The sequence below is a fragment of the Cavenderia fasciculata genome, assembly GCF_000203815.1.
Source record: "Cavenderia fasciculata unplaced genomic scaffold Scf_ET2XIPL01COFD4-5, whole genome shotgun sequence".
Taxonomy (NCBI): Eukaryota; Evosea; class Eumycetozoa; order Acytosteliales; family Cavenderiaceae; genus Cavenderia; species Cavenderia fasciculata.
In genome coordinates, this window is record NW_004457695.1 from 1,324,148 (window position 1) to 1,343,986 (window position 19,839).

The following is a 19,839-nucleotide window of genomic DNA, read 5'->3' on the forward strand; positions in this document are numbered from 1 at the left end:
AAACATTTAAATCTAGACTAAACAAATGAGACAACAACAGTCCATCCTTTGTTTTTTTTTGTTAAAACTAATTAATTTTAATTATTTATATTTATATTTATATTATTTGTTTAATACTTTATTTGTTATCTTTTATTTATTTAGATGGATGATATAATAAATAATAAGTATTACCATTTGAATCACCAGTGACAATTTTGTTTTGACGACAGTCCATAGAGGTGATTGGAGAGTTGTGAATAAATTCATTTTCGATTTCCTCCTTTTCAATGTTGTATACAATGAGACTGGTATCCTTGCTGGCCGATACAATGTGTCTATTGTCAATGAATTTAATGGAAGAGATGGCATCCTTTTGAGAGGTGTTGATCGATTGGAATTGTTTCTTTTCCAAGTTGAAAATCTCGACGTTTCCTTCAAATGTACCGATTGCCAATAACTTGCTGTTGGGTGAGAATGCAAGTGATGTGATGTACTTGGTATCAGACATTGATCGGAGCGTGGTGGATGAGAGATTGGGAGTGGTCATTGTGAACTGGTTGGAACGACCAGCCGAGGCAATACACTCACCGTCACCTGAAAAGGCAAGACATTCAACCCAATCAGAGAGATGACATAGTTGATTGGTAGCCTTTTCCGACCATAGATGTACCTTGGTATCCCATGAACCAGTGACAAAGGTATCGAATTGTTGGAATGGTGCAATGGCCGACACCTTTTCATTGTGTACCTTGAATACTTGAGAGGTGAGTAGATCCTTGGCATAGACAACAACTTGTCCATCTTCACAACCAATCACTAGTTTACCTTCGAGTGTGAAAGCGACAGACGATGGAGCTGGACCAAATGAACGGATAGTCTTGACAATAGCATGTGTCTTGGTGTCGTAGACTTCGGTAGAGAGACCCTTGCGCACAACTGCGACCAATGAACCGTCGAGTGAGAGTGCGACTTGAACAACAGAGTCACCAGCTTGAGATGGGATGGCTTGGGGTGCGAGTTCCCAAATCTTGACACTTCCATCGTTGGATGTAGAGGTGATGAGCTTCTTGTTGGCACTGCCTTGGATCTTGTCATTCTTGGCAGCAAAGATGGATTGTGGGATGGAACTAGAGTGACCGGTTAGAGTCATGACACACTGGCCAGTGGTGGGGTTCCAACACTTGATGAGACCATCGTCAGACGATGAGAGGATGCGACCAGTGCCGTCACCCAATTGCACAACATCACTGATACGAGACTGGTGGTGAAGGGTAGTAATCTCGCTACCAAACTCGGGATCCCATATCTTGATGGTATTGTCAAAGCTGCAACTGACAATGTACTTGAGGTCGTTGGTGAAAAAGGCACGCTCGATTGAACCCGTGTGTCCCTTTAGTGAGAGCAACTCCTTCTTGCTATTCATACTCCACACCTTGATGTTAAAGTCCCAGCCACCTGAAACGATTCGCTTAGAGTCTGGTGCAAACGTGCAGAAATTGACCCAGTCAGTGTGACCGAGACACTTGCCAACCTCCTTGTAGCTGGCGGCCAAGTAGATGGTGATGGAACAGTCACGCGAGACAGTTGCAATGTACTTGCCGTTGGGAGAGAATGTGCAGCTCTTGATGGTGTTGGTCGAGCCTGGCAAGTGGGTGATGGGCGACAGTTTAGTGCCGTTCCAACGCCAAATGTTGGTGCGGTAATCGTCAGAGCACGAGATGAGTGTGGTTGTGTCGGAGGCAGTGTCGGTTGGGTTGAATGCGAGACAGTTGATCACTTCAATGTGTGCGTCCTTTTGGTAGTACTCGACGGATCGCTCGGCAATGTTCCAGACGACGATTGCCTTGTCCTCGGACGTGGATGCCAACCAACGCTCGTTGCCAGAGAGTGCGACACTGGTGATGGCACGGGTGTGGGATTGTGGCAGCTTGGCAACGAGCTTGAACGAGTTACCAATGACTTCGTAGAGACGGATGATACAGTCGGAGCATCCTACAGCCAACACGTTGTTCTTGGGACTCCACACCATACAATTGGCCCATGCGTCACCGTCCATCTTGATCTGTCCGAGTTCGCAGCCGAGTGTTGGTGTCCAGACCTTGAGCGAAGAGTCGTCAGAGCTAGTGACAAACTGCTCTCCATCCTCTGAGAATGAACAATAATTGGCCGACTTGCTGTGACGACCAATGACAGAGAGCAACTTGGACGATGCAATGTCAAAGAGCAATACGGAGCCGTCCATGGCGGTCGCGATCATTTGTTTGGCACTTGGAGAAAACTCGCAGCTCTTGAGCGACCCCTTGATCTGGGTCGACACGTCAATGACGTTGTTTGGCAACCACACGTTTCTGTTTACACGTTTAGCACCCTTTCCAAGGTTACTGTTGATGATCATGGCAACTTCGTTGATATTGTTGACGAGGTTGGCGACATTCCAAATCTTGATCGATCCGTCCCAACTGCATGTGGCAATCATCGTGCCGTCCTTGGTGAATGCACAGTGATTGACTGGCTTGTCATGTGCATAGATCATCTTGACGTACGAGTGTGTGCTGAGGTTCCACATGACCAAACGACCGTCCAAACCAACCGAAGCAAACAGGTTGGCGTCCACGGGTGAGAAACGTACACTTGTGACCGAACGGTCGTGTCCTCTGTCGAGAATATGTAGCGCCGATCCAACTACAACATCCCAAATAACAATCTTGTTGTCTAAACCACCGCTGACTAGTGTCTTGCCATCCTTGCTAAAGGAGAGTGAGCTGACCCAGTCGGTATGACCCTCGCCAAGAATCAACAACTCTGCGCCGGTTGGTCCTAACAGACGGATACTCGAGTCTTTGGCGGCGACAGCCATCATCTGGCCGTTTGGTGCCCATGCGACGGCAGTTGTTCCCTGTCCGAATCCCGAAATGGTCTGGATACAGCTGTCGCGTGTTTCTGGCTTGTTGTTCCACTCGACCCACGACTTTTTGTTGATCTTTTCAGCCAACTTGGCCACCTTGTGTGCGTGGCTGGTGGATGGCTGATTCATAGCCTGTTGGAAGACAAGTTGTGGAGACTTGGAGAGGATGTGTGCATTGGTCGAGAGCATTTGGAAAAAGTCGGTGATATTCGAGACGATTGAGAATTGCTTGGCTTTGGCCGAGCTCATTGATCCTGAGCTCTTTTGCTGGGTAGCGTTAAAGTTGATGGTGGTAGTGCCGTCGTCTTGGCCACCTCCAATGACCAAGAGATAGTCGAGTAGCAATTGACTGGTCATACCATGCTTGCACTTTTGTTCGACAAAGTTGAGGTTACAAAGGATCGATTCAAGCACTGCTGTCTGCTTGGAGTGGTAGTGATGGTAGACAATTTCACTGAGTGCTTTGGGGTCGGCACCATGGTAGGTTTGGTTGGCCTGTGGATCGGCACGCTCCATGTAAAAGGTGGCAAACTGCTTGTGGATACGTTCGGTCGAGTCGCTGGTAGTCAGGTACTTTTTGACGACCGCCAACTTCATTTGGTTGTGGAAAAAGTCGATTGTCTGGTCGTCACCATTGACTTGGACAAGAGACTGAATCGAACGGAATATCTTTGACCATATACCAATTGGCAGCAACTCTTCACCTAGTTCTCTACGTGCGGATAATACACGGAGATCCATTTCAGTGAGACCGATACGCGAACTGGCAATCGAGCCGAGTATACTACCAATCAACAACTTTCCACTGTCAGTTTCGAGACGTGTGAGAATGTCTTGGAAGAGGACTGCAAGAGTTGGAGACAGCGATTTGATCTTGTCAGTGAGCTCTTGGAAGCCACCAAAGTAACGAAGTTCCTCGCAGGCCAACACGAGGTAGAGGGGGTTGGATGCGTCGGCCTTGTTCATGAGCATCTTCATTTGGTTGTTGGTGACTGACTCGTCGAGACGTTTGCGGTAGTCTGCAAGCTTGGTAGTGACAAGTGTCTGTGAGTCACGTGCGTCCATGGGGTCGACGGTCACTTCGAGCGGGCCACCCTTACGACGCTTGAGGATACTAACGCTATGGTCACCATCAACCGATGTGATGATAGTCTTGACGGGTGACACGTTGGGAATCCAGTCGAGTGACTTGGCATTAAACTTGTTCTCAAGTTGATCAATACCGTCGATAAAGAGGTAGATGTTTGCCTTGACAGACGCCTTTTTCAAGAGTACTTGGAGATAGATCTTGAGTTGTTTGTAGTCTGTTGGGATGGCCGACACATCAACATCTGTTAAACCAGCCTTGGTGATGACTTGGTGACAGAGACGGTGGAGCATGTTGACTGCATTGGTCGACTTTAGTGTCGAGCCGACAAAATGGTGCAATACAACCATTGGCAACTGACTCTTGAATTTGTGACGACTCTCTTGACGGAACTTGACAATATCATTGATAAACTGAGCTACGAGCGTTGTCTTGCCACATCCAGCCTTTCCAGTGAGCAACAAGATGTTGGACTTGTTGGTGGATGACTGTAACTTGGATACCTTGGGACTAGTTCCAAACGGACGAATAACATCACAAAACTTGTACAAGCAGTTGGTTTCATCCTTGCGTCCAACAAACGACTTGGTCTTGAGGTCACGGTACACTTGCTCTTGTTCATCTTGTTGTTTCATCTCGTCGATTGCTTCATCCGACTCTTGGGTGTCTGGATACTGCTCTACAATCTTGGACCAAAGATCTTCGAGTACACGCTCGCTAAACTCTTCCAAACCAATCGTTTGTGCTTGGTTATCGACCACTTCAATGGCACGTGGACTGTAAGTGTAATAATTGCAGTTTTGTTTGATCTTGGTCTTGAGAGACTCGAGTTTACCTGCACTATCACTATCCTCACATTCAAACTGTGTCTTTAGCTCCTTTGGTACGGCTACGGGGTTACGAATGTAAAAGAGACAGTTCGAGTTGATACCAGTCGAAGTGTTGCAGAGGTTGGTAGCATGGATCATTTCCAACTCGGTGATGGAACGACCCTTTGGATAATTACGAATCCAGTCGTAACGAGGCTCCTCTGAAAGCTTGTAGTTTGTTGGTACCCAACCATAACGTTGACCTAGGAGACCGATAAAGAATGGACGGCAACGATCAACCTCGTCCAAACACAATTCAACCGATCTGTTCTTTTGTGCCTCGTCTTCAGTAATACCCCAACGCAAATCAATTTCACTGATATGTATCTTTCTCTTGGCACAACGTTCTCTCAACTCCGGAAAGATATGTTTAACCATTTGATTTCTTTCACCATGCATATCCAAAAAGGTAGATGATATGAATACTCTAATATTTCTCCATGGTTTAATATAATTGGCTACATTTCCTACCAAAGGTACAGTCTCTTCCTTTTTCTTCTTTTCAAGAATGATTGTTGATGGATTATTCTTGTTGTCAGTTTCACCACTGCTGGTTTGAGTGGTATTGATAGTGATTGATTTTAATTTCTTTAATTCATCAATCTTTTCAACATATTGAAGTTGTTGGTCGATAGCACCACGTTGAGCGATGAATTTAAGGATGGAGTCTGAGAAACCAGCAATGTAAATGTCATTCTTGTGAGCAGCGTTGGCATTTTGTGTTTGAGCGTTGTTTGATTTACCAGACAAGTTGATATTGACAAAGAGCAACGATGGGTTGAGCTCTTGACGGTACTTTGTCAAAATGTTGGCACGGTGTACTTGCAATTCCATCTGGACGGTGGTATGGTTGAGCAACAAGAGATTGTCAATACGCTTTTGCTTCATAATCATACTCATAATATAATCGGTTGGGAATAGATTATCATTTGCATCGGCATCAAATAATTGTTCAATCGTCTTTTTAATTGATTCCATCTTTGCAAGAATTGAATCTCCCAAAACCTCAGTAGAGTCGTCCTCTGAGACAGTTGACTCTTCTTCTGGTTTGTCTTGATCATAGACAGAATCAACCAACTTTTCAATTGGATGAAGGAGTGAGTTTCCAAGTTTATCCTTGCCAATTAAAATGACTTCACATTCTTCACAAACAAATTGACACATGAGACCTAGTAATAGAGCATTGTCAAGTTGAGTGTATTTGCTAGCATGTGGGTCTCTAGAGTTACCACCGCTGCTACCACCAACATAGACAAACACAACAGTTGTACCAGAGATTGGTTTAACATTGATGATGGTTGACAATTTGATGGCATTGTCAAGAGCTTGACGGTAACGGTCCAATAGATCGGCTGGTGGGAAGAACTCTGTTTTGATGTTCTTTTCAGTGGCGAGTGCACGCAACTTGGTGACATCGGTTGGAATCGAGTTGTAGGCAGCCAAGAATTGCATGGGGAAGGTGTTTTGCTTGCCAATCAATACACGATTCGATAGCATTCTAATGATATTATCGTGTACACGAGCATGACAACCGGTAATCAAGAGATTACGAAGATTACGGAGCATGGCCATAAAGGGTAGCTTGTTGGCATCGATCAGTTCAGTCCAAGTGGTCGACTTGTTACCCTTTTCAGAAAGCATAGTCTCCCAAGTCTCTGGGATTGGTAACTTCATTCTAGTACCTGCACGTTCAGCTTCAAAGTCACCTGGCAACTTTGTCTTTTGGTAATCCTCATAGGTGAGTGGATACTTTTTACCAAGAATACACATGATACTATAATTTGGCTTGGAAATATGAAGTACTCTAATCATTTGTTTTAATGATCCAGTTTGTTTCTCTTCAAACTCCTTTGTTAATCTATCCTTTTGTTCTGGATTCTTTTTAATCAATGACTAATGAAAAGATAAGTTAATATTTGTATTTTGTATATTTCTTTTTTTTTTTAATGCATACCTTTAACTTCTTTCTATTTCTTTTAATTTTACCTTCAGTATTGTATTTACCTAACTGATAAGTATCAAAATCAGTAAACTTATCAACCATTACATTTCTTAAAGATTTTGGAATAGTCTTTGAACTAAAGTTAGAAAAAAAAAAGAAAATGTAAAGGTTAGTAAACATATATCTATATTTAAAGGATACATTTAATATTTTGTTTCATTTTCTTACCTTAACAATTTGTTTGTAATGTTTGGGATTTCTAACCAATCTGATGGAAGACGAATAGTTGATTGGTAATACTTTTTGAGGTATGGTTGACAGGGAGGGATGACAGAAGCAAGTGCCATGAGATAATTGGCGACTGTTCGAATACCCAATTCCTGACGGGTGTACAATGACAACTTGAGAATAAACTCTGGGTCAAAGTAGGCGACGTGGTAGACATTGGTGATGATGTTTTCAAGTGCCGGTGTAACCTTGTTGAAACGTGGCTCCTTGATCAACGACGACGAGACAATGTTGATGAGCTCGAGCTTTTTCTCGCGCAATTGTATTTGGTCCAACATTGCAAATGCTCTGGTTTGAAGATCACTAAAGAATTGTGATTGTGTGAGACTGATGACATCGTCTTCAACGTGGTCGCCGGCGGCAGGTCTGGGTAGTCTTTGTGGTGCAGCTCCACCTCTTTGTCTTGGCGATCTGGCCGAGGTGGCAGTTGCTGGTCTTGGTTGTCTTTCTGTTGCAGATGTGGGTGCTGCTTGGGGTACTGCTGAGGGTTGCGAGTTGAATCCACCTCTTCCTCCACGTGATGGTGTTGCTCCGCCTCTTCCGCGGCCTCCACGTAATGGTGTTCCTGCTCTTAAAGTGCCTCTTGTTCTTCCAGTGCTACTCATTCTTTAACACAAATGTTTTAGTTTCTAAATTTAAATTTTAAAATGATGATGTTGTTGTTGATTTGTTTGTTTGTTTGCTTGATTGATTGACTGATTTAGCTTCTACTACTATTCTACTACTATTATTACAAAAAAAGATAAATCAATATATAATTATTCAAACTACAAATAAATAACAATAATGAACAAAAAAAGCTACTCCATCAGCTTGTATATACAAACTGTGAACTTTAAAATATCTTGTTTTTAAATCATAGAAAATTCTCAAATTCAGTGATGTAGACCACCGATCATCAAAGTTTACTCTTTAATTTTCTACAGTAGTTAAAAAGATAAGATAGACAAGACACAGACAGACATCAAGAGTCACACCAAAGTTCGAACTCGAGTTTCTGATGATTGATGTTACAGCATGTGGAGCTGTTCATTCCTCTTGGATTCATTGTTATGGTCCCTCATTGCGCAAGTCATCACGTAAATGGTTACACAGTGTTAAAGAAGATCATATTGGTCAAAGGTTACTCTTTTTGGATGTCACAGTCAAAGATTCCATATGATCTTCTTGATTTTGTGTAACCCATTCTGCTCTCAAAATATATATATTTAAAAGTATGTTAAATCATGCATATCAATCTCACCAAACCTACAAGAATTGCTCTAGAGCAGTTGGTGGTTGGCTAATTTAAAAAAGACAGGATAGGATAGGATAGGATAGGATGAGAGGTTTGAAATGAATGGATGTCATATCGAGTTCTAAATGAGTGATAAATTCAAACTCTGAAAGTTGGTACTTGGTTCCAAAATCATACCCATTTCCGATTCCATATGTTGGTGGTTCATTGATTGATGTTTTGTCTATATAATATATAAATTATTAAAAAAAAAGTAAAAATTATTATGAGTCTTGTTATTTTGAAACAAAGTATTGGCAAAGAGTATTTTTCTTGGTTATTTATTGTATATATGATAAATAGATTAGATGATAAATAAATATTTAAAAATAGGCAACCCATAACTATTATAAAATTTAAAAAAAATGATTAATATTAAAGGATTAACATTATATTATATTCTAATTAATTGTTTTGATACATACTTGATCATCATAATCTCCACCAAAGAAACCAAAATCGTTGCCATTCCAGAAAAGATTTTCAGTTTCATCCAATAGATTGACCAAATGGAAACCGGCGCGATGGTCTGTGATTTTAAACTTCCAACAGTAGGCATCGGACAGTTTGGATACGTTGTCGTCGTAAACCTCGACACTACCGGTAGTTTTATCATTGTTTCTCATTAGGTAATAGGAGCTATTGATGTATGGACCAAAGGAGAGGAGGAAAACATCTTGACCGCGACCAGTAGCGGGCTTACAATAAAGTCTGCACTCTTTTGGACACCCCTGAACCTGTGGGACATTATCTTCCACCATTCTATATCCTTTTACGGCGGGACACAAAATCAATCCAGTCTTGCAATGGACAATCTTAAAGGATCTATTTGATGGAATTTTATGAACCTAAAAAAAAAAATGAAAATGAATTAATCAAATCAATCAATCAAATCAATCGTTATTATTAAATTAATATATTTATACATACATCAACAGTATAAGAAAAAACAATCCATTGTTGATCGCCTGCACCATCGATAGATTGATAAAGAAAAGATTCACCTGGAGCGGGTTTGCCGGCTACAACTCCACCACCTGAAAATCCTAGTTTGATGAAAACGTCTCCACCGCTCATCCAATTGGTTCCAACATTGAATACTTGGGTGTGGCTTTCACTACCGATTTCTTGGGTCGACTGGAGATACAGGTTGTTGTTCTTGTAGGTCAAATATCTTGTTTGCTCCTTGTCGCCTATTTTCTTGGTGCTGATGAGCTTGATGTTGTACGGACCGCTGCTATCGGGTTGGTAGGCAAAGTACTCCTCAGAGTTTAACGGGTCGAATGGCTGAGTGAGAGCATCGACATTGGCGAGTGGGATGGCTAGATCATCCGATTTACCCTTGCCAGCACACATAAAGTGTTTAGTTTGTGCGTTACAGAATCGGACAAAATTGTAGTCTTGGTACTTGTCGAGATCGGGTGCAACATACTTGTAGTCGTCGACGGGTGGTTGTACTTGGCCATTGTCTGTTTCGATTCTCAAGTGCCACCATGGAGCATGGGTGAGATCCAACTGATGACATGGATCCATGTCTGCGAGGACAACAAGATTGCACGATCCATAAACACCTTCCTTTTTGGCGCCAAAGTACATGGCATCACCTCTTCCAGTTTGTTCCATTGTGTTTGGAATCTTGAATACCCATTCAAGTTCATCAATTGTCAATCCAATAACTGATCCAGCCGCAACACCTTCATTTCCTCCACTTTTTCCTGGTCCATAGGCCTTGGGGTCAACACCGAGGCTATCCAGTTCACGAATATAATCATCGCGATATTTTTCAAAATCGGTAACATTCATAATTTCTCCTGGTCCCTGAACACGAGTAGAAAACCAAATAGCACATGCGTCCTGTGTTTGTTTTTGTCCTGGTGATAAATTAAATGTTCTGTTTAAATAAAAAGGATTAATATTAAGGAATAGTAAGGGACAAATGTATAAAAATAAGAATAAGAAAAAGGGTATACTTACGGTCCTCCCAAAGCAAAGAATGTTACTGGAAATGAAAGAGCATTTCTTACCTATAAATATATTTATTTTTGATCAAAACAAAAAAAATAATAATGATTAGAGGAGGGTACTACTAATACTATTACGAAAGTTGGTCTATCACAATTTAAATGTGTACTTACTGTGAATTTTTCAACTGCCATGATAATATTCGTGTTGATAATGTTTAAACAATAACAATGAATGATTGTTCCTCTTCAGTTTAAATAGCTTTGGTGTGCGCTTGATATTTTTTGCCATGCACGTGAAGTTTCATTTAGAATGAAGATATTAAAGGTTGTGTGTAACCTGATCGTGTTTCCACATCCTCGGCATCCACTGCATCCACCACATTTGTTTGCATGATCAATGTTGTTTGTTTCTCTTTTTGGTCTTTCTTTGATCACATCTACAATGAACTCGTGGGGCTAGCACTGCATGTTGTGGATTATCGATCTGAATGTGATAATCTGAATGGTTGGCGAACCACAATATTAATATTATGTGTAGAGATATTATTTCAAGTTACAGAAGGTCGTGTCAGAAGTGCACAGTAGGGCACGTGCTCTATCTTTTTCAAAAAAAAAAAAGTAGTTAATGATCAAAAAACAAACAAAATAGAAATAGAAATAAAATATATTAATACATTTTAACAAAATATTTAATTAATAAGAGTGATTGATTTGTAAATTATTGTCAGTTTGTTGAAATGGCATTTGAAAGAGTTGAAACAAATTTGGTAACAAATTTAGAGTGTAATCTTTGAATGTCTGTAGATTTGAAACCAAGTGTCATGAGATGACTAGTTTCATCGATGATGATTTCGACAAGGAACCAAGGTCCATCATCTATTTGTTTGGCGTGATAATATAATTTAGTGACTCCATCTACACTACCATAGGCAAGACATTGAATACCCTCGGTCGTCAAAACACTCTCGATTCTATCAATCTCTGGCATTTGATTCAATTGTATCGACATTGCATGACCCTCTTCAAGTGACATCCACATCTCTTGGAATTGACCAGTATCAATCTCTGCTGCCTTTTCCAATGTAAACAGGCTAATTAAATTGTTGGTCGATGAATCCAATTGATGAGATACATCAACCAATTGTAATAATTGTTGTTGTTGTGATTCCATTTTTGGTGAAATATTATTATTACTATTATTATTATTATTATTATTTGTAGGTGGAGTACCAGTTTTGGTTGGTGAAATCAATAATTGTTCTTTGATGATTTTTTGTTTTTCCAATAATGTTAAAGGGTTTTTAATAAATGATGTTGAATGTTTACCATAAACTATTGATAATGTATTAAATTCTTCAAATATTTTATCCTTTTTAAGATAGAAAAAGAAAAAAAGTAAGTAAATTGATTTTCTTTTTCTCTTTCTTTTTTTTTCTTTTTTTTTTGCTTACTCTAATTTCTAAAATTTCATCTTCAACAAATAAAGTACTTGTACTATTATTATTAATATTATTATTATTATTTAATTTTGTATTAATGATTGAGGAAGTTTTTTCCAAATCATAGATTAGAGAACGATAATAGAAAAGGAATTGGTCACGTAAATCTGGACTACAATTTATAGATGAACATTCCTCTAATATCATCATCATGATTGGATAAATTTCACCTGATCTATTTTCTCCATTTTCTTTCTTTTTAGCCAAATAAATTCGAATCACTGCTATTAATAGTTGAATTTTGATGTTGGATGGTTGGTCATTGAATTTAGAGTCAAAGAATTGTTCGATAATGTATGGTATTTGTTGTTCAGAGAATGGGAATTCACCAAACATCCACAACAATGCTTCTATTGCATCCGATTCCAAATTGACATGTACCAAATGTTCAACCACCAATGGTAGTACTTGATCTGCTTGATTTGGATAGAACCTAAGAAAATCTTTCAATGCCGATACGGTATATGAAATGACAATTTCCAAATTACTTGAAAGGAATGTAGTGTAAATATCAAGTACTGTACTTGACAGAGATTCAATTTTTGCTACTATAAATGAAATAGCTTCGATTGGTTGTTTAATAAATTGAATGTCACCTTCAAATACATATTCACTTAATTCCTCTACAATATCTTTTGCATTTGTTTCACTTATCAATTCTCTTAGAATCTTAATTTTTAAATTTTTAATATAAAATGGATCTTTTGTTCTAAAAAAAAAAATAAAAAGAAAGAAAGAAATTAACTTTATATTATGTTCATTATTTATATTATATTTTTGTTTGTTTACATACCGACAATAAAAATATTTAAAATCATGTTTAAATAAATCAGGAGATCTACTCATCAGTAGATGAATATGAGATAGAATTGTAAATTGTATTTCATTTGAATCTGTATTATCCATCAATGTAATAAGTGGATCCTTTAATCTTTCATATACTTGTTCATGTATATTTGGTTCATTTTCAGTGATTTGAAGGAATAATTTAATAATTGACAATACCAATGCACTATTTGATTGTTTTAATCTATCATCAAATAAATTCTAAATATAAATTAAAAAATTAATATCTTTTCTTTTCTTTCTATTCTTTTATCTTTTCTTTTCTTTTTTGTATCATACCAAGAAATCAAAAATTTGATCTTCAGAAATTAATTTAAATCTTGTTAGAGTATTGATTATGGTTGTTTGACCCCATTCATTAACTTGTTTATATTTTGCCAATAGATGGTTGACTAGTGATGGACTGACCTCCCAATTTGGACTAATCTCATCCAAAGTCAAGATGGCATTGACAATGACCTGTCCATCTTGATCCATCATCATACCATAAATCTTTGGCATGTGTTCTTCAAATGTCTCCTTTCGTGCATCCACTGGTGATATATTGTACAATTTTGCCAATCCCATGATCGCAGTCTTTCTAACATATGCCGATGCGTCTCCCAATCCTTTTAATACTCCTCTAAATGAATAATCAAATGTTGTCATTGAGCTAAAGAAATAAAATTATTATTATTGATTAGTCATTAAAGTTTTCAATTTTTGTTGTTTTCAATGTTTGTTTCTCTAATATCTACTTTAAAGAACATAAACTACGTAATGCCAAACCTCTAATCATTGGATTTGGATCTAAACAATCTCTCTACAAAATGAATGATAGATATTAAAAATCAATAATAATAAATGATCTCTATTTCTCTTTCTTACACTTAGAGTATTAATAACCAATAGTAATAAAGAATCATTTGAAGAACCAGATACAGCATAGTTGCATAGATAGAGATATACTAATTTCTTGACGACGACATCAGTTGTATTGACAACCATGATAATGTCTGGGAATAATGGTGATACGTCAATACCCATAGTCATGTAATACACTACTCTCTGTAATGTACTCTTTATCTTTTCAGTATCTCTTTCGTTTGATGCATTCTTTAGTAATGTTCGAAGTTCACTAACTTCTCCTTTTTTTATCTCTGAAAAGTATGAATGATCTTGTTGTTGTTGTTGTTGTTGTGGTTGTTGCCTACTACCCATCTATCTCTTATATCTATGAAATACACTGAACTGAATAAATAAATTAAATGACTTTTGCAAAGATCATGGAATTTTTGTTTTCACCTTGAAGTGTGAAGTAGCGGAGTACACTCCACCCCCTTTTTTTCAAACCAAATTAAATTATATTTCTATTTTTTTTACTCCACATCAAAGTACACTCTTCATTAATCATTGTGATATGTTTTATTTATTTATTTATTTATTTCTTTATCAAAGAAAAGTACTATGAAAATACCAGATGAGTACAGATGATCAATGTATGTTAACAGATATGTGATACAAGTGTTCTCTGACTTATTTTGCTCTTAGACCCTAGTGATGACGATTATGAAGGTGATAGCGATTATGAAGTGGAAGAGATGAAGCAATTCTTCGGCAATATTCAAGAAACATATGAAGATAATGGTGGTTTTCAAGAAGAGGATGATGAAGAAGATGATGAAGAGGAGGAAGAAGAGGAGGAAGAGGAGGAGGAGGAGGAATATGATGGAATAGATGTACAACTGCAACAACAAGAAGGTGATGACGATGATCAACAAGAAGAGAGTAACAAAAAAAGAAAGAAAACATCAAAGACCCCCAAGACCATTCCTTATAATACTCATGGTATGCATTATGATCTGACTCTTTACAGTTTACACCCATTATATTAATACCTATCCATTCAAAACAACAACAATAACTATAACAAGGCATTAAATATGGAGAAGAATTGAAAACACGCGAATGCGATCATGTCCCAATGCGACTAGCGCCTCTTTGCGATTGTTTCATTGATAAAGAAAGAAATCCTCCTCCTGGACATAGATTCAGCTTAGAAGAAGTGGCTGCTATTGAAATAAGGGGTCCTTCCTATATCGTCGAATATATGGTCGATAAATTTCTTAACGATCTTGTTTTTCAAACCAATAAGTATGGTGTAATAAGCAGATATCGGTGGCATGTGGTGCTAACTATAAAATACTAATGTATCTTCTTTATTTCTATAGGTATATTGAAGATATCAGAGAGAAATTCGTGGAGAAAGAAAGAAAACCTTGGTTTTTAAAAGGACAACCCATTAATATAGTTCAAATGAAGGCATACTTTGGCCTATTCCTTCATATGGGTATAGTAAGATCATCTAACGTTCAAGATAGATGGAAACAAACAACTGATAGGCTCTCCACCTCAATGCCAGTCTATAAAAGTATTATGCCATTCCAACTCTTTAAAAGAATACATAGGTGTGTTCATTTTGAAGGCTACAGCATGGAAGATGGTGTCCCTACCAACTATGACCATTTGGTAGATTATTTCAATGGAAAAATTAAAGAAAAATATATTATGTCGAACTGTCAATCATTTGACGATGATTTGTATGGATGGTCTGGTCGTGGTGGTCAAAAAAAGAGAATTCCTGGTAAAGCAGATAAAGAAGGGAATGAAATATGGAAGTTGGTGGATCAGGACAATATATTTATCACTTCGAGTCTGAATACCACTGTAAAGGTCAGTTGAAAGAAGGTCAACAACTAAACCAGCGTATTTTGGATAAAACTATCAGTGGTATAAAAAATCTCACAGTTGATAAAGGAGAAGTGATTGTAATCGATGCAGGCATATTGGGATCTGTTAGAAATGCCATCAAATTGCATGAATCTCATAAACCTTCATCATATCAGTTAGTAGAAAGAATTGTATGGATGTTTTTAATCCAATCATCCTTGGTGACTTAATTAAAATCATTAAAGACTCTGAATCCTCTTCCTCCAACACTGATGAAGCTATTCAATCCCTACTTCGAAAAAGAAATGGAAAGAAATCTGATATATGTTATTTTAAAGATGGCGAATATATAAAATATGGATCATGTGAAGCTTTTACAGCCATTGCTTGGAAGGCCAAAGCTAAAAAGGTGGTCTATTTTCTCACAAATATTCCTTATCCTTTAGTGCCATTCAAAAAGAATGTAAAAGAAAAAAAAATGTAAGTAAAACCATCTATTACCCATCGTTTATTACTACCCATCACCACAGTTACTAACTTAATAATATTATTAGTATAAATGGCGTAAAATCGTGTATCACTGTTGAAAGAGATGTCCCACGTGTAGCTGAATGTTACAACTATTGTCATAACTTTGTGGATGCTACTAAAATGGTGATAAACAGATCTAGGAACATCCAAAAGCAGAGGTCATTTTTCCGGGTGATGCTTCATGATATTTTTTACATTGCCTTGTATGATTCCTATATTCTATACAAGCAAGTTGTGAAAGATACGCCTCTCAACTTTCAAAAATTTCTTTTAGGCGCCATCAATACATATTTTTTGCCACCACTAGATACTATTGACATCCGTACACCGAATGTATCAGCTCCTTACACATTTAATACCGTCGATCTAACTCCACTGATAAAATACTACCCAACACATCCCCAAGGAGCAAAGAGACCAAACTGTTATGATTGTAAAAATGGCATAAAGGAAAAGCGAGTGGAACTAGTTTGTCCCTGCCATGGCAATCCTTTCCATCCAGATTGCTCCGAAATCTTTCATAACTCCCATCTTACCTTTAGGTCGTATCCAATTACACAAGAAAAGAGGACACAAGTACCACTTAGTATTATACAGCAATCCAATGTTTCCCAATCTAAAAATAGCCAATCACAGTAGAAGCACCTACTCGTTAATGGTCACCACAACCATGCTGCCAATACGATTTATATACTCATCACCATGTCCCCTATTGTATCGTACGACCCTTCTTAGATTTGACCAATCGTCGATGACATTTGGCCTTCCTGCCATCTCTCTTACTTACTGTTGTCTATGTGCCACACTCCCTCAATATGGCTGTCCAGACAAAACTATCCACTTGGACATCTTGCATCGAGAAAAATGAATAATCTTGTGCCACCCTGTAAAGAACACATGCCCCTACCATATTCTTCAATTGCCTCGTTATTCCACAACAATACCCTCAACATAGCCTCAACGATATCCATGACATACCTCAATACATCACCTCTTTTCCAGGACATCCATCTTCTAGACGATTCAATCTCCTTTTACCAATTTTTGGATACTCACCCTTCCCATACCAAGCTATTGACCCAAAAAAAAATTAATCGATCCGAGGTTCACTTGCGCCTTGTGCCTCACCCACACTCCCCCCACCTACCCCACAGATACAAAAAAAACAAATAAAATTTTATTTTATGTAGTTCCTGAATTCAAAAACCACAACCACCTGGGGGTGGAGTCAACTCCGACTATTCACTTTTACAGGCTTGAAACCTTCACACTATAAGGGTTAAAAAATAAAAAAAGGTTGAACAAAGCTACTCATTCATTTGATGAATCATTCATTTATTCATTTATTCTCTTTTCTTCTATTATTTGTAGATATTATCTATCTATCTTTAAAGATTATTTTATAATCATAATAATAATGCTATGATCCCCAATTTGTATTAATCTCTCTCTTGATACATCTTTTTGTTTCTTTTCTAAAAATAGATTTGTATCAGATTAGGTGGTGAGACAAGAGATTCTATTGTGCTGACTATAGTTCAGCCAGCACCCTTTTCGCAAGAGTCTCTAGCTCCATCATCTTTGCCGTCATCATTGTTCTCCATTTCTAAAAAAAAAAAAAAAGGTATAATTTAAAATACACAAATAAATTAAACCTAAAAAAATCAACAGACGAGCACCTAGAGAAGGCTTACCCAATTTAGTGATACTACAGTGATCATTACCAAAATCGGAGTATCAACCGTTTTTTTTTTTGAATTTATTTTTAGTGGCCTTGCTGTTTTGTTGTTGCCTCGCGACATGGTGCCGTGTCAAATCCAGACCTTGTTTATTTTACAAATTTATTTATTTATATTTCGAAAATGATTAAAAAGATAATTGTTATTTGTATTTTAGCTAGTTTATCGATCGCTGGCTCTCGTGCTCAACAATGTGAAGGAATCGGTTATTATTATTCATGCGCTGAAGAAAGTCAACTCTGTTACCAAAATGCTAGCATCCGATGTGGATACGGGTATGTTTGAGAATTTGACACTACTAACTAGATTGTATTGTAAATTTAACGACTCGATCTAAATAAAATATTTTTAGATACGCATGTCTTCCAAACCCATTCACCAACAATCTATTCGCCTCCTTGACAGCCGAATTAGATGGTGGATCTTCATTTGAACCAGTCCCTGTCACTGTAACTATCAACGACCATGTGCATTGTTTCGATCAACTTGTTTATTGATTCTCCCTCTCTCTCTCAAATAGATTTGCATTAAATTAGGTGCTGTTGGAGACTCATGTATCTATGATAGCCAATGTATGGATGGTCTTGATTGTTATAACTCTTTCAACAATGGAACCTGTCAATACCCCAGATTTGCTCAATTGGGTGAAGATTGGTAAGAACAACAACAAGAAGAAGAAGAAGAAGACAATGCAATACCTCCTCTAAAAAGTACTAACATTGATATTTACTATTTATTTATTTATTTATTATTACTTTCTCTATTACAGCAGAAACGATAAAGAATGTTACTTTTATTTAAAGTGTGACCCATTCGAAAAGCAATGTGTTGCTGATCTTACAGAGTAAATATATCTCTCTCTCTCTCTCTCTCCACTTCAACATTTTATTAACCAACTATTTCCATAGAATCCAATGTGAAACCAATCTCCAATGCTCATATGGATACCAATGTAACAAAACCTCTAACCTTTGGTAAGTTTACTTTTGTACAATTTGGATTGAAAGTTTATTTATTTATTTATTTATTTATTTATTTATTTATTTATTTATTTATTTATTTATTTATCCAGTGGTCCAAGAGCATCATTGGGACAATTATGTGAGGACACTGAAGATGGATTCTCCTATATGTATTGTCAAGAAGACCTTGTTTGTAATAGAGACAGTGAAGGTAATCATACTTGTGTCACTCCATTCTCTATCGCCGCTGGAAAGGGTTGTGATAGTGGTGCCGAAAACCTAGCTGGGTAAGTAAATTAAATGACCAACCCCCTCAATTGCATGAGTGTAGCTATATCATCATATTAATTTGTTTTCCACTCCAATCTCTTAGAAACAATGGTTACTATATCTCACCATGTGAAGCTGGAGCTCATTGTTATATGGATGTATGTACCAAGCCCAACATCACTGCAGCATCAGTCAACTGTTCCACTGATAGCCACGTATGCTCATTTGTTGAATATTGTGCATGCAACAATGGAACTCTAATGGAAGGTGCCACTGGACAATGTACCTCATATTATATCAGCAACACCGAGACTATCAACAAGTGTGTTGAATACACCAACGAGCTTTTGAGCTGTCTCAAGGACAATAAGTGCTCAGGCTATACTCTCGATCCAGAAGTCGAAGGTACCTACTTTGTTGCAAACTCTTGTGGTTACAGACACTGTCGCAGTGAAATTTGCAACATCCAAGCTGAATGTACTGCTCAACCTCCAAGCCCACCTCCAACCTGTGGTGATACAAATTTGGACGAACTGCACTTTTGTGCCGACTATAGTTCTGCCAGCACTCTTTTCGCAAGAGTTTCTTGCTCCATCCTCTTTGCCATCATCATTGCTCTCCTTTTCTAACTAAATCATAATAATGTATTATTTATTGATTCATGAAATTTTTCAAATTTTTTAAAATTAAAAATAGTGGATCCCCATCCTTTCTTTGGCTAGCTTATCCTTGTTTAACAACAATAATTCCCTATACATACTATTTTTGAAAGGTTGGGGGTATCTAATACCATCACGGTTCAATGTGTCTGGCAGCAACAGACTTTTATGAAAGATATTGTATAAAGATGTAAAGACATCATTGTGGTAATCTGCTTGCTGGTAAATGGGTACAGATGGTAGCCATTTCATCATCATAAACTTTGTTAAATACTTCCATTTTTCAATTCCACACCATCATCTTTCAACGA

General features: G+C 37.8%; 5 protein-coding genes across 5 annotated transcripts, besides 1 other annotated feature; 2 read left to right on the top strand and 3 right to left on the bottom strand.

The window, feature by feature from the left end:
- Window positions 1-136: 136 nt before the first annotated feature.
- Window positions 137-7,678, bottom strand: DFA_08127 (WD40 repeat-containing protein; the record flags this gene model as incomplete). Its single annotated transcript, XM_004355576.1, has 5 exons — window positions 137-4,231; window positions 4,478-5,511; window positions 5,740-6,736; window positions 6,798-6,921; window positions 7,014-7,678. The coding sequence occupies 5 exons, from the start codon at window positions 7,676-7,678 to the stop codon at window positions 137-139; spliced, it is 6,915 nt and encodes a 2,304-aa protein (XP_004355629.1).
- A 395-nt stretch (window positions 7,679-8,073) lies between these two features.
- On the top strand, window positions 8,074-8,364 carry DFA_08128 (uncharacterized protein; the record flags this gene model as incomplete). The annotated part of the gene is made up of 2 exons (XM_004355577.1): window positions 8,074-8,195; window positions 8,289-8,364. 2 exons carry the CDS (start codon window positions 8,074-8,076, stop codon window positions 8,362-8,364), a joined length of 198 nt encoding a protein of 65 aa, XP_004355630.1.
- A 308-nt stretch (window positions 8,365-8,672) lies between these two features.
- On the bottom strand, window positions 8,673-10,505 carry DFA_08129 (uncharacterized protein; the record flags this gene model as incomplete). The annotated part of the gene is made up of 5 exons (XM_004355578.1): window positions 8,673-8,693; window positions 8,775-9,197; window positions 9,280-10,240; window positions 10,324-10,373; window positions 10,485-10,505. The coding sequence occupies 5 exons, from the start codon at window positions 10,503-10,505 to the stop codon at window positions 8,673-8,675; spliced, it is 1,476 nt and encodes a 491-aa protein (XP_004355631.1).
- Window positions 10,506-11,037: 532 nt separating this feature from the next.
- ap4b1 (adaptor-related protein complex 4) lies at window positions 11,038-13,858 on the bottom strand (the record flags this gene model as incomplete). Its single annotated transcript, XM_004355579.1, has 6 exons — window positions 11,038-11,682; window positions 11,765-12,521; window positions 12,606-12,859; window positions 12,938-13,310; window positions 13,396-13,460; window positions 13,526-13,858. 6 exons carry the CDS (start codon window positions 13,856-13,858, stop codon window positions 11,038-11,040), a joined length of 2,427 nt encoding a protein of 808 aa, XP_004355632.1.
- Window positions 13,859-14,117: 259 nt separating this feature from the next.
- On the top strand, window positions 14,118-19,498 carry DFA_08131 (uncharacterized protein; the record flags this gene model as incomplete). Its single annotated transcript, XM_004355580.1, has 13 exons — window positions 14,118-14,136; window positions 14,189-14,485; window positions 14,572-14,791; window positions 14,869-15,281; window positions 15,317-15,512; window positions 15,548-15,847; window positions 15,922-16,021; window positions 17,668-17,912; window positions 17,990-18,125; window positions 18,158-18,291; window positions 18,407-18,481; window positions 18,710-18,886; window positions 18,973-19,498. The coding sequence occupies 13 exons, from the start codon at window positions 14,118-14,120 to the stop codon at window positions 19,496-19,498; spliced, it is 2,838 nt and encodes a 945-aa protein (XP_004355633.1).
- A 229-nt stretch (window positions 19,499-19,727) lies between these two features.
- Window positions 19,728-19,808: a sequence feature (Short protein (DFA_08132, EGG17150.1) was converted to a misc_feature.).
- Between the last annotated feature and the right edge of the window lie 31 nt (window positions 19,809-19,839).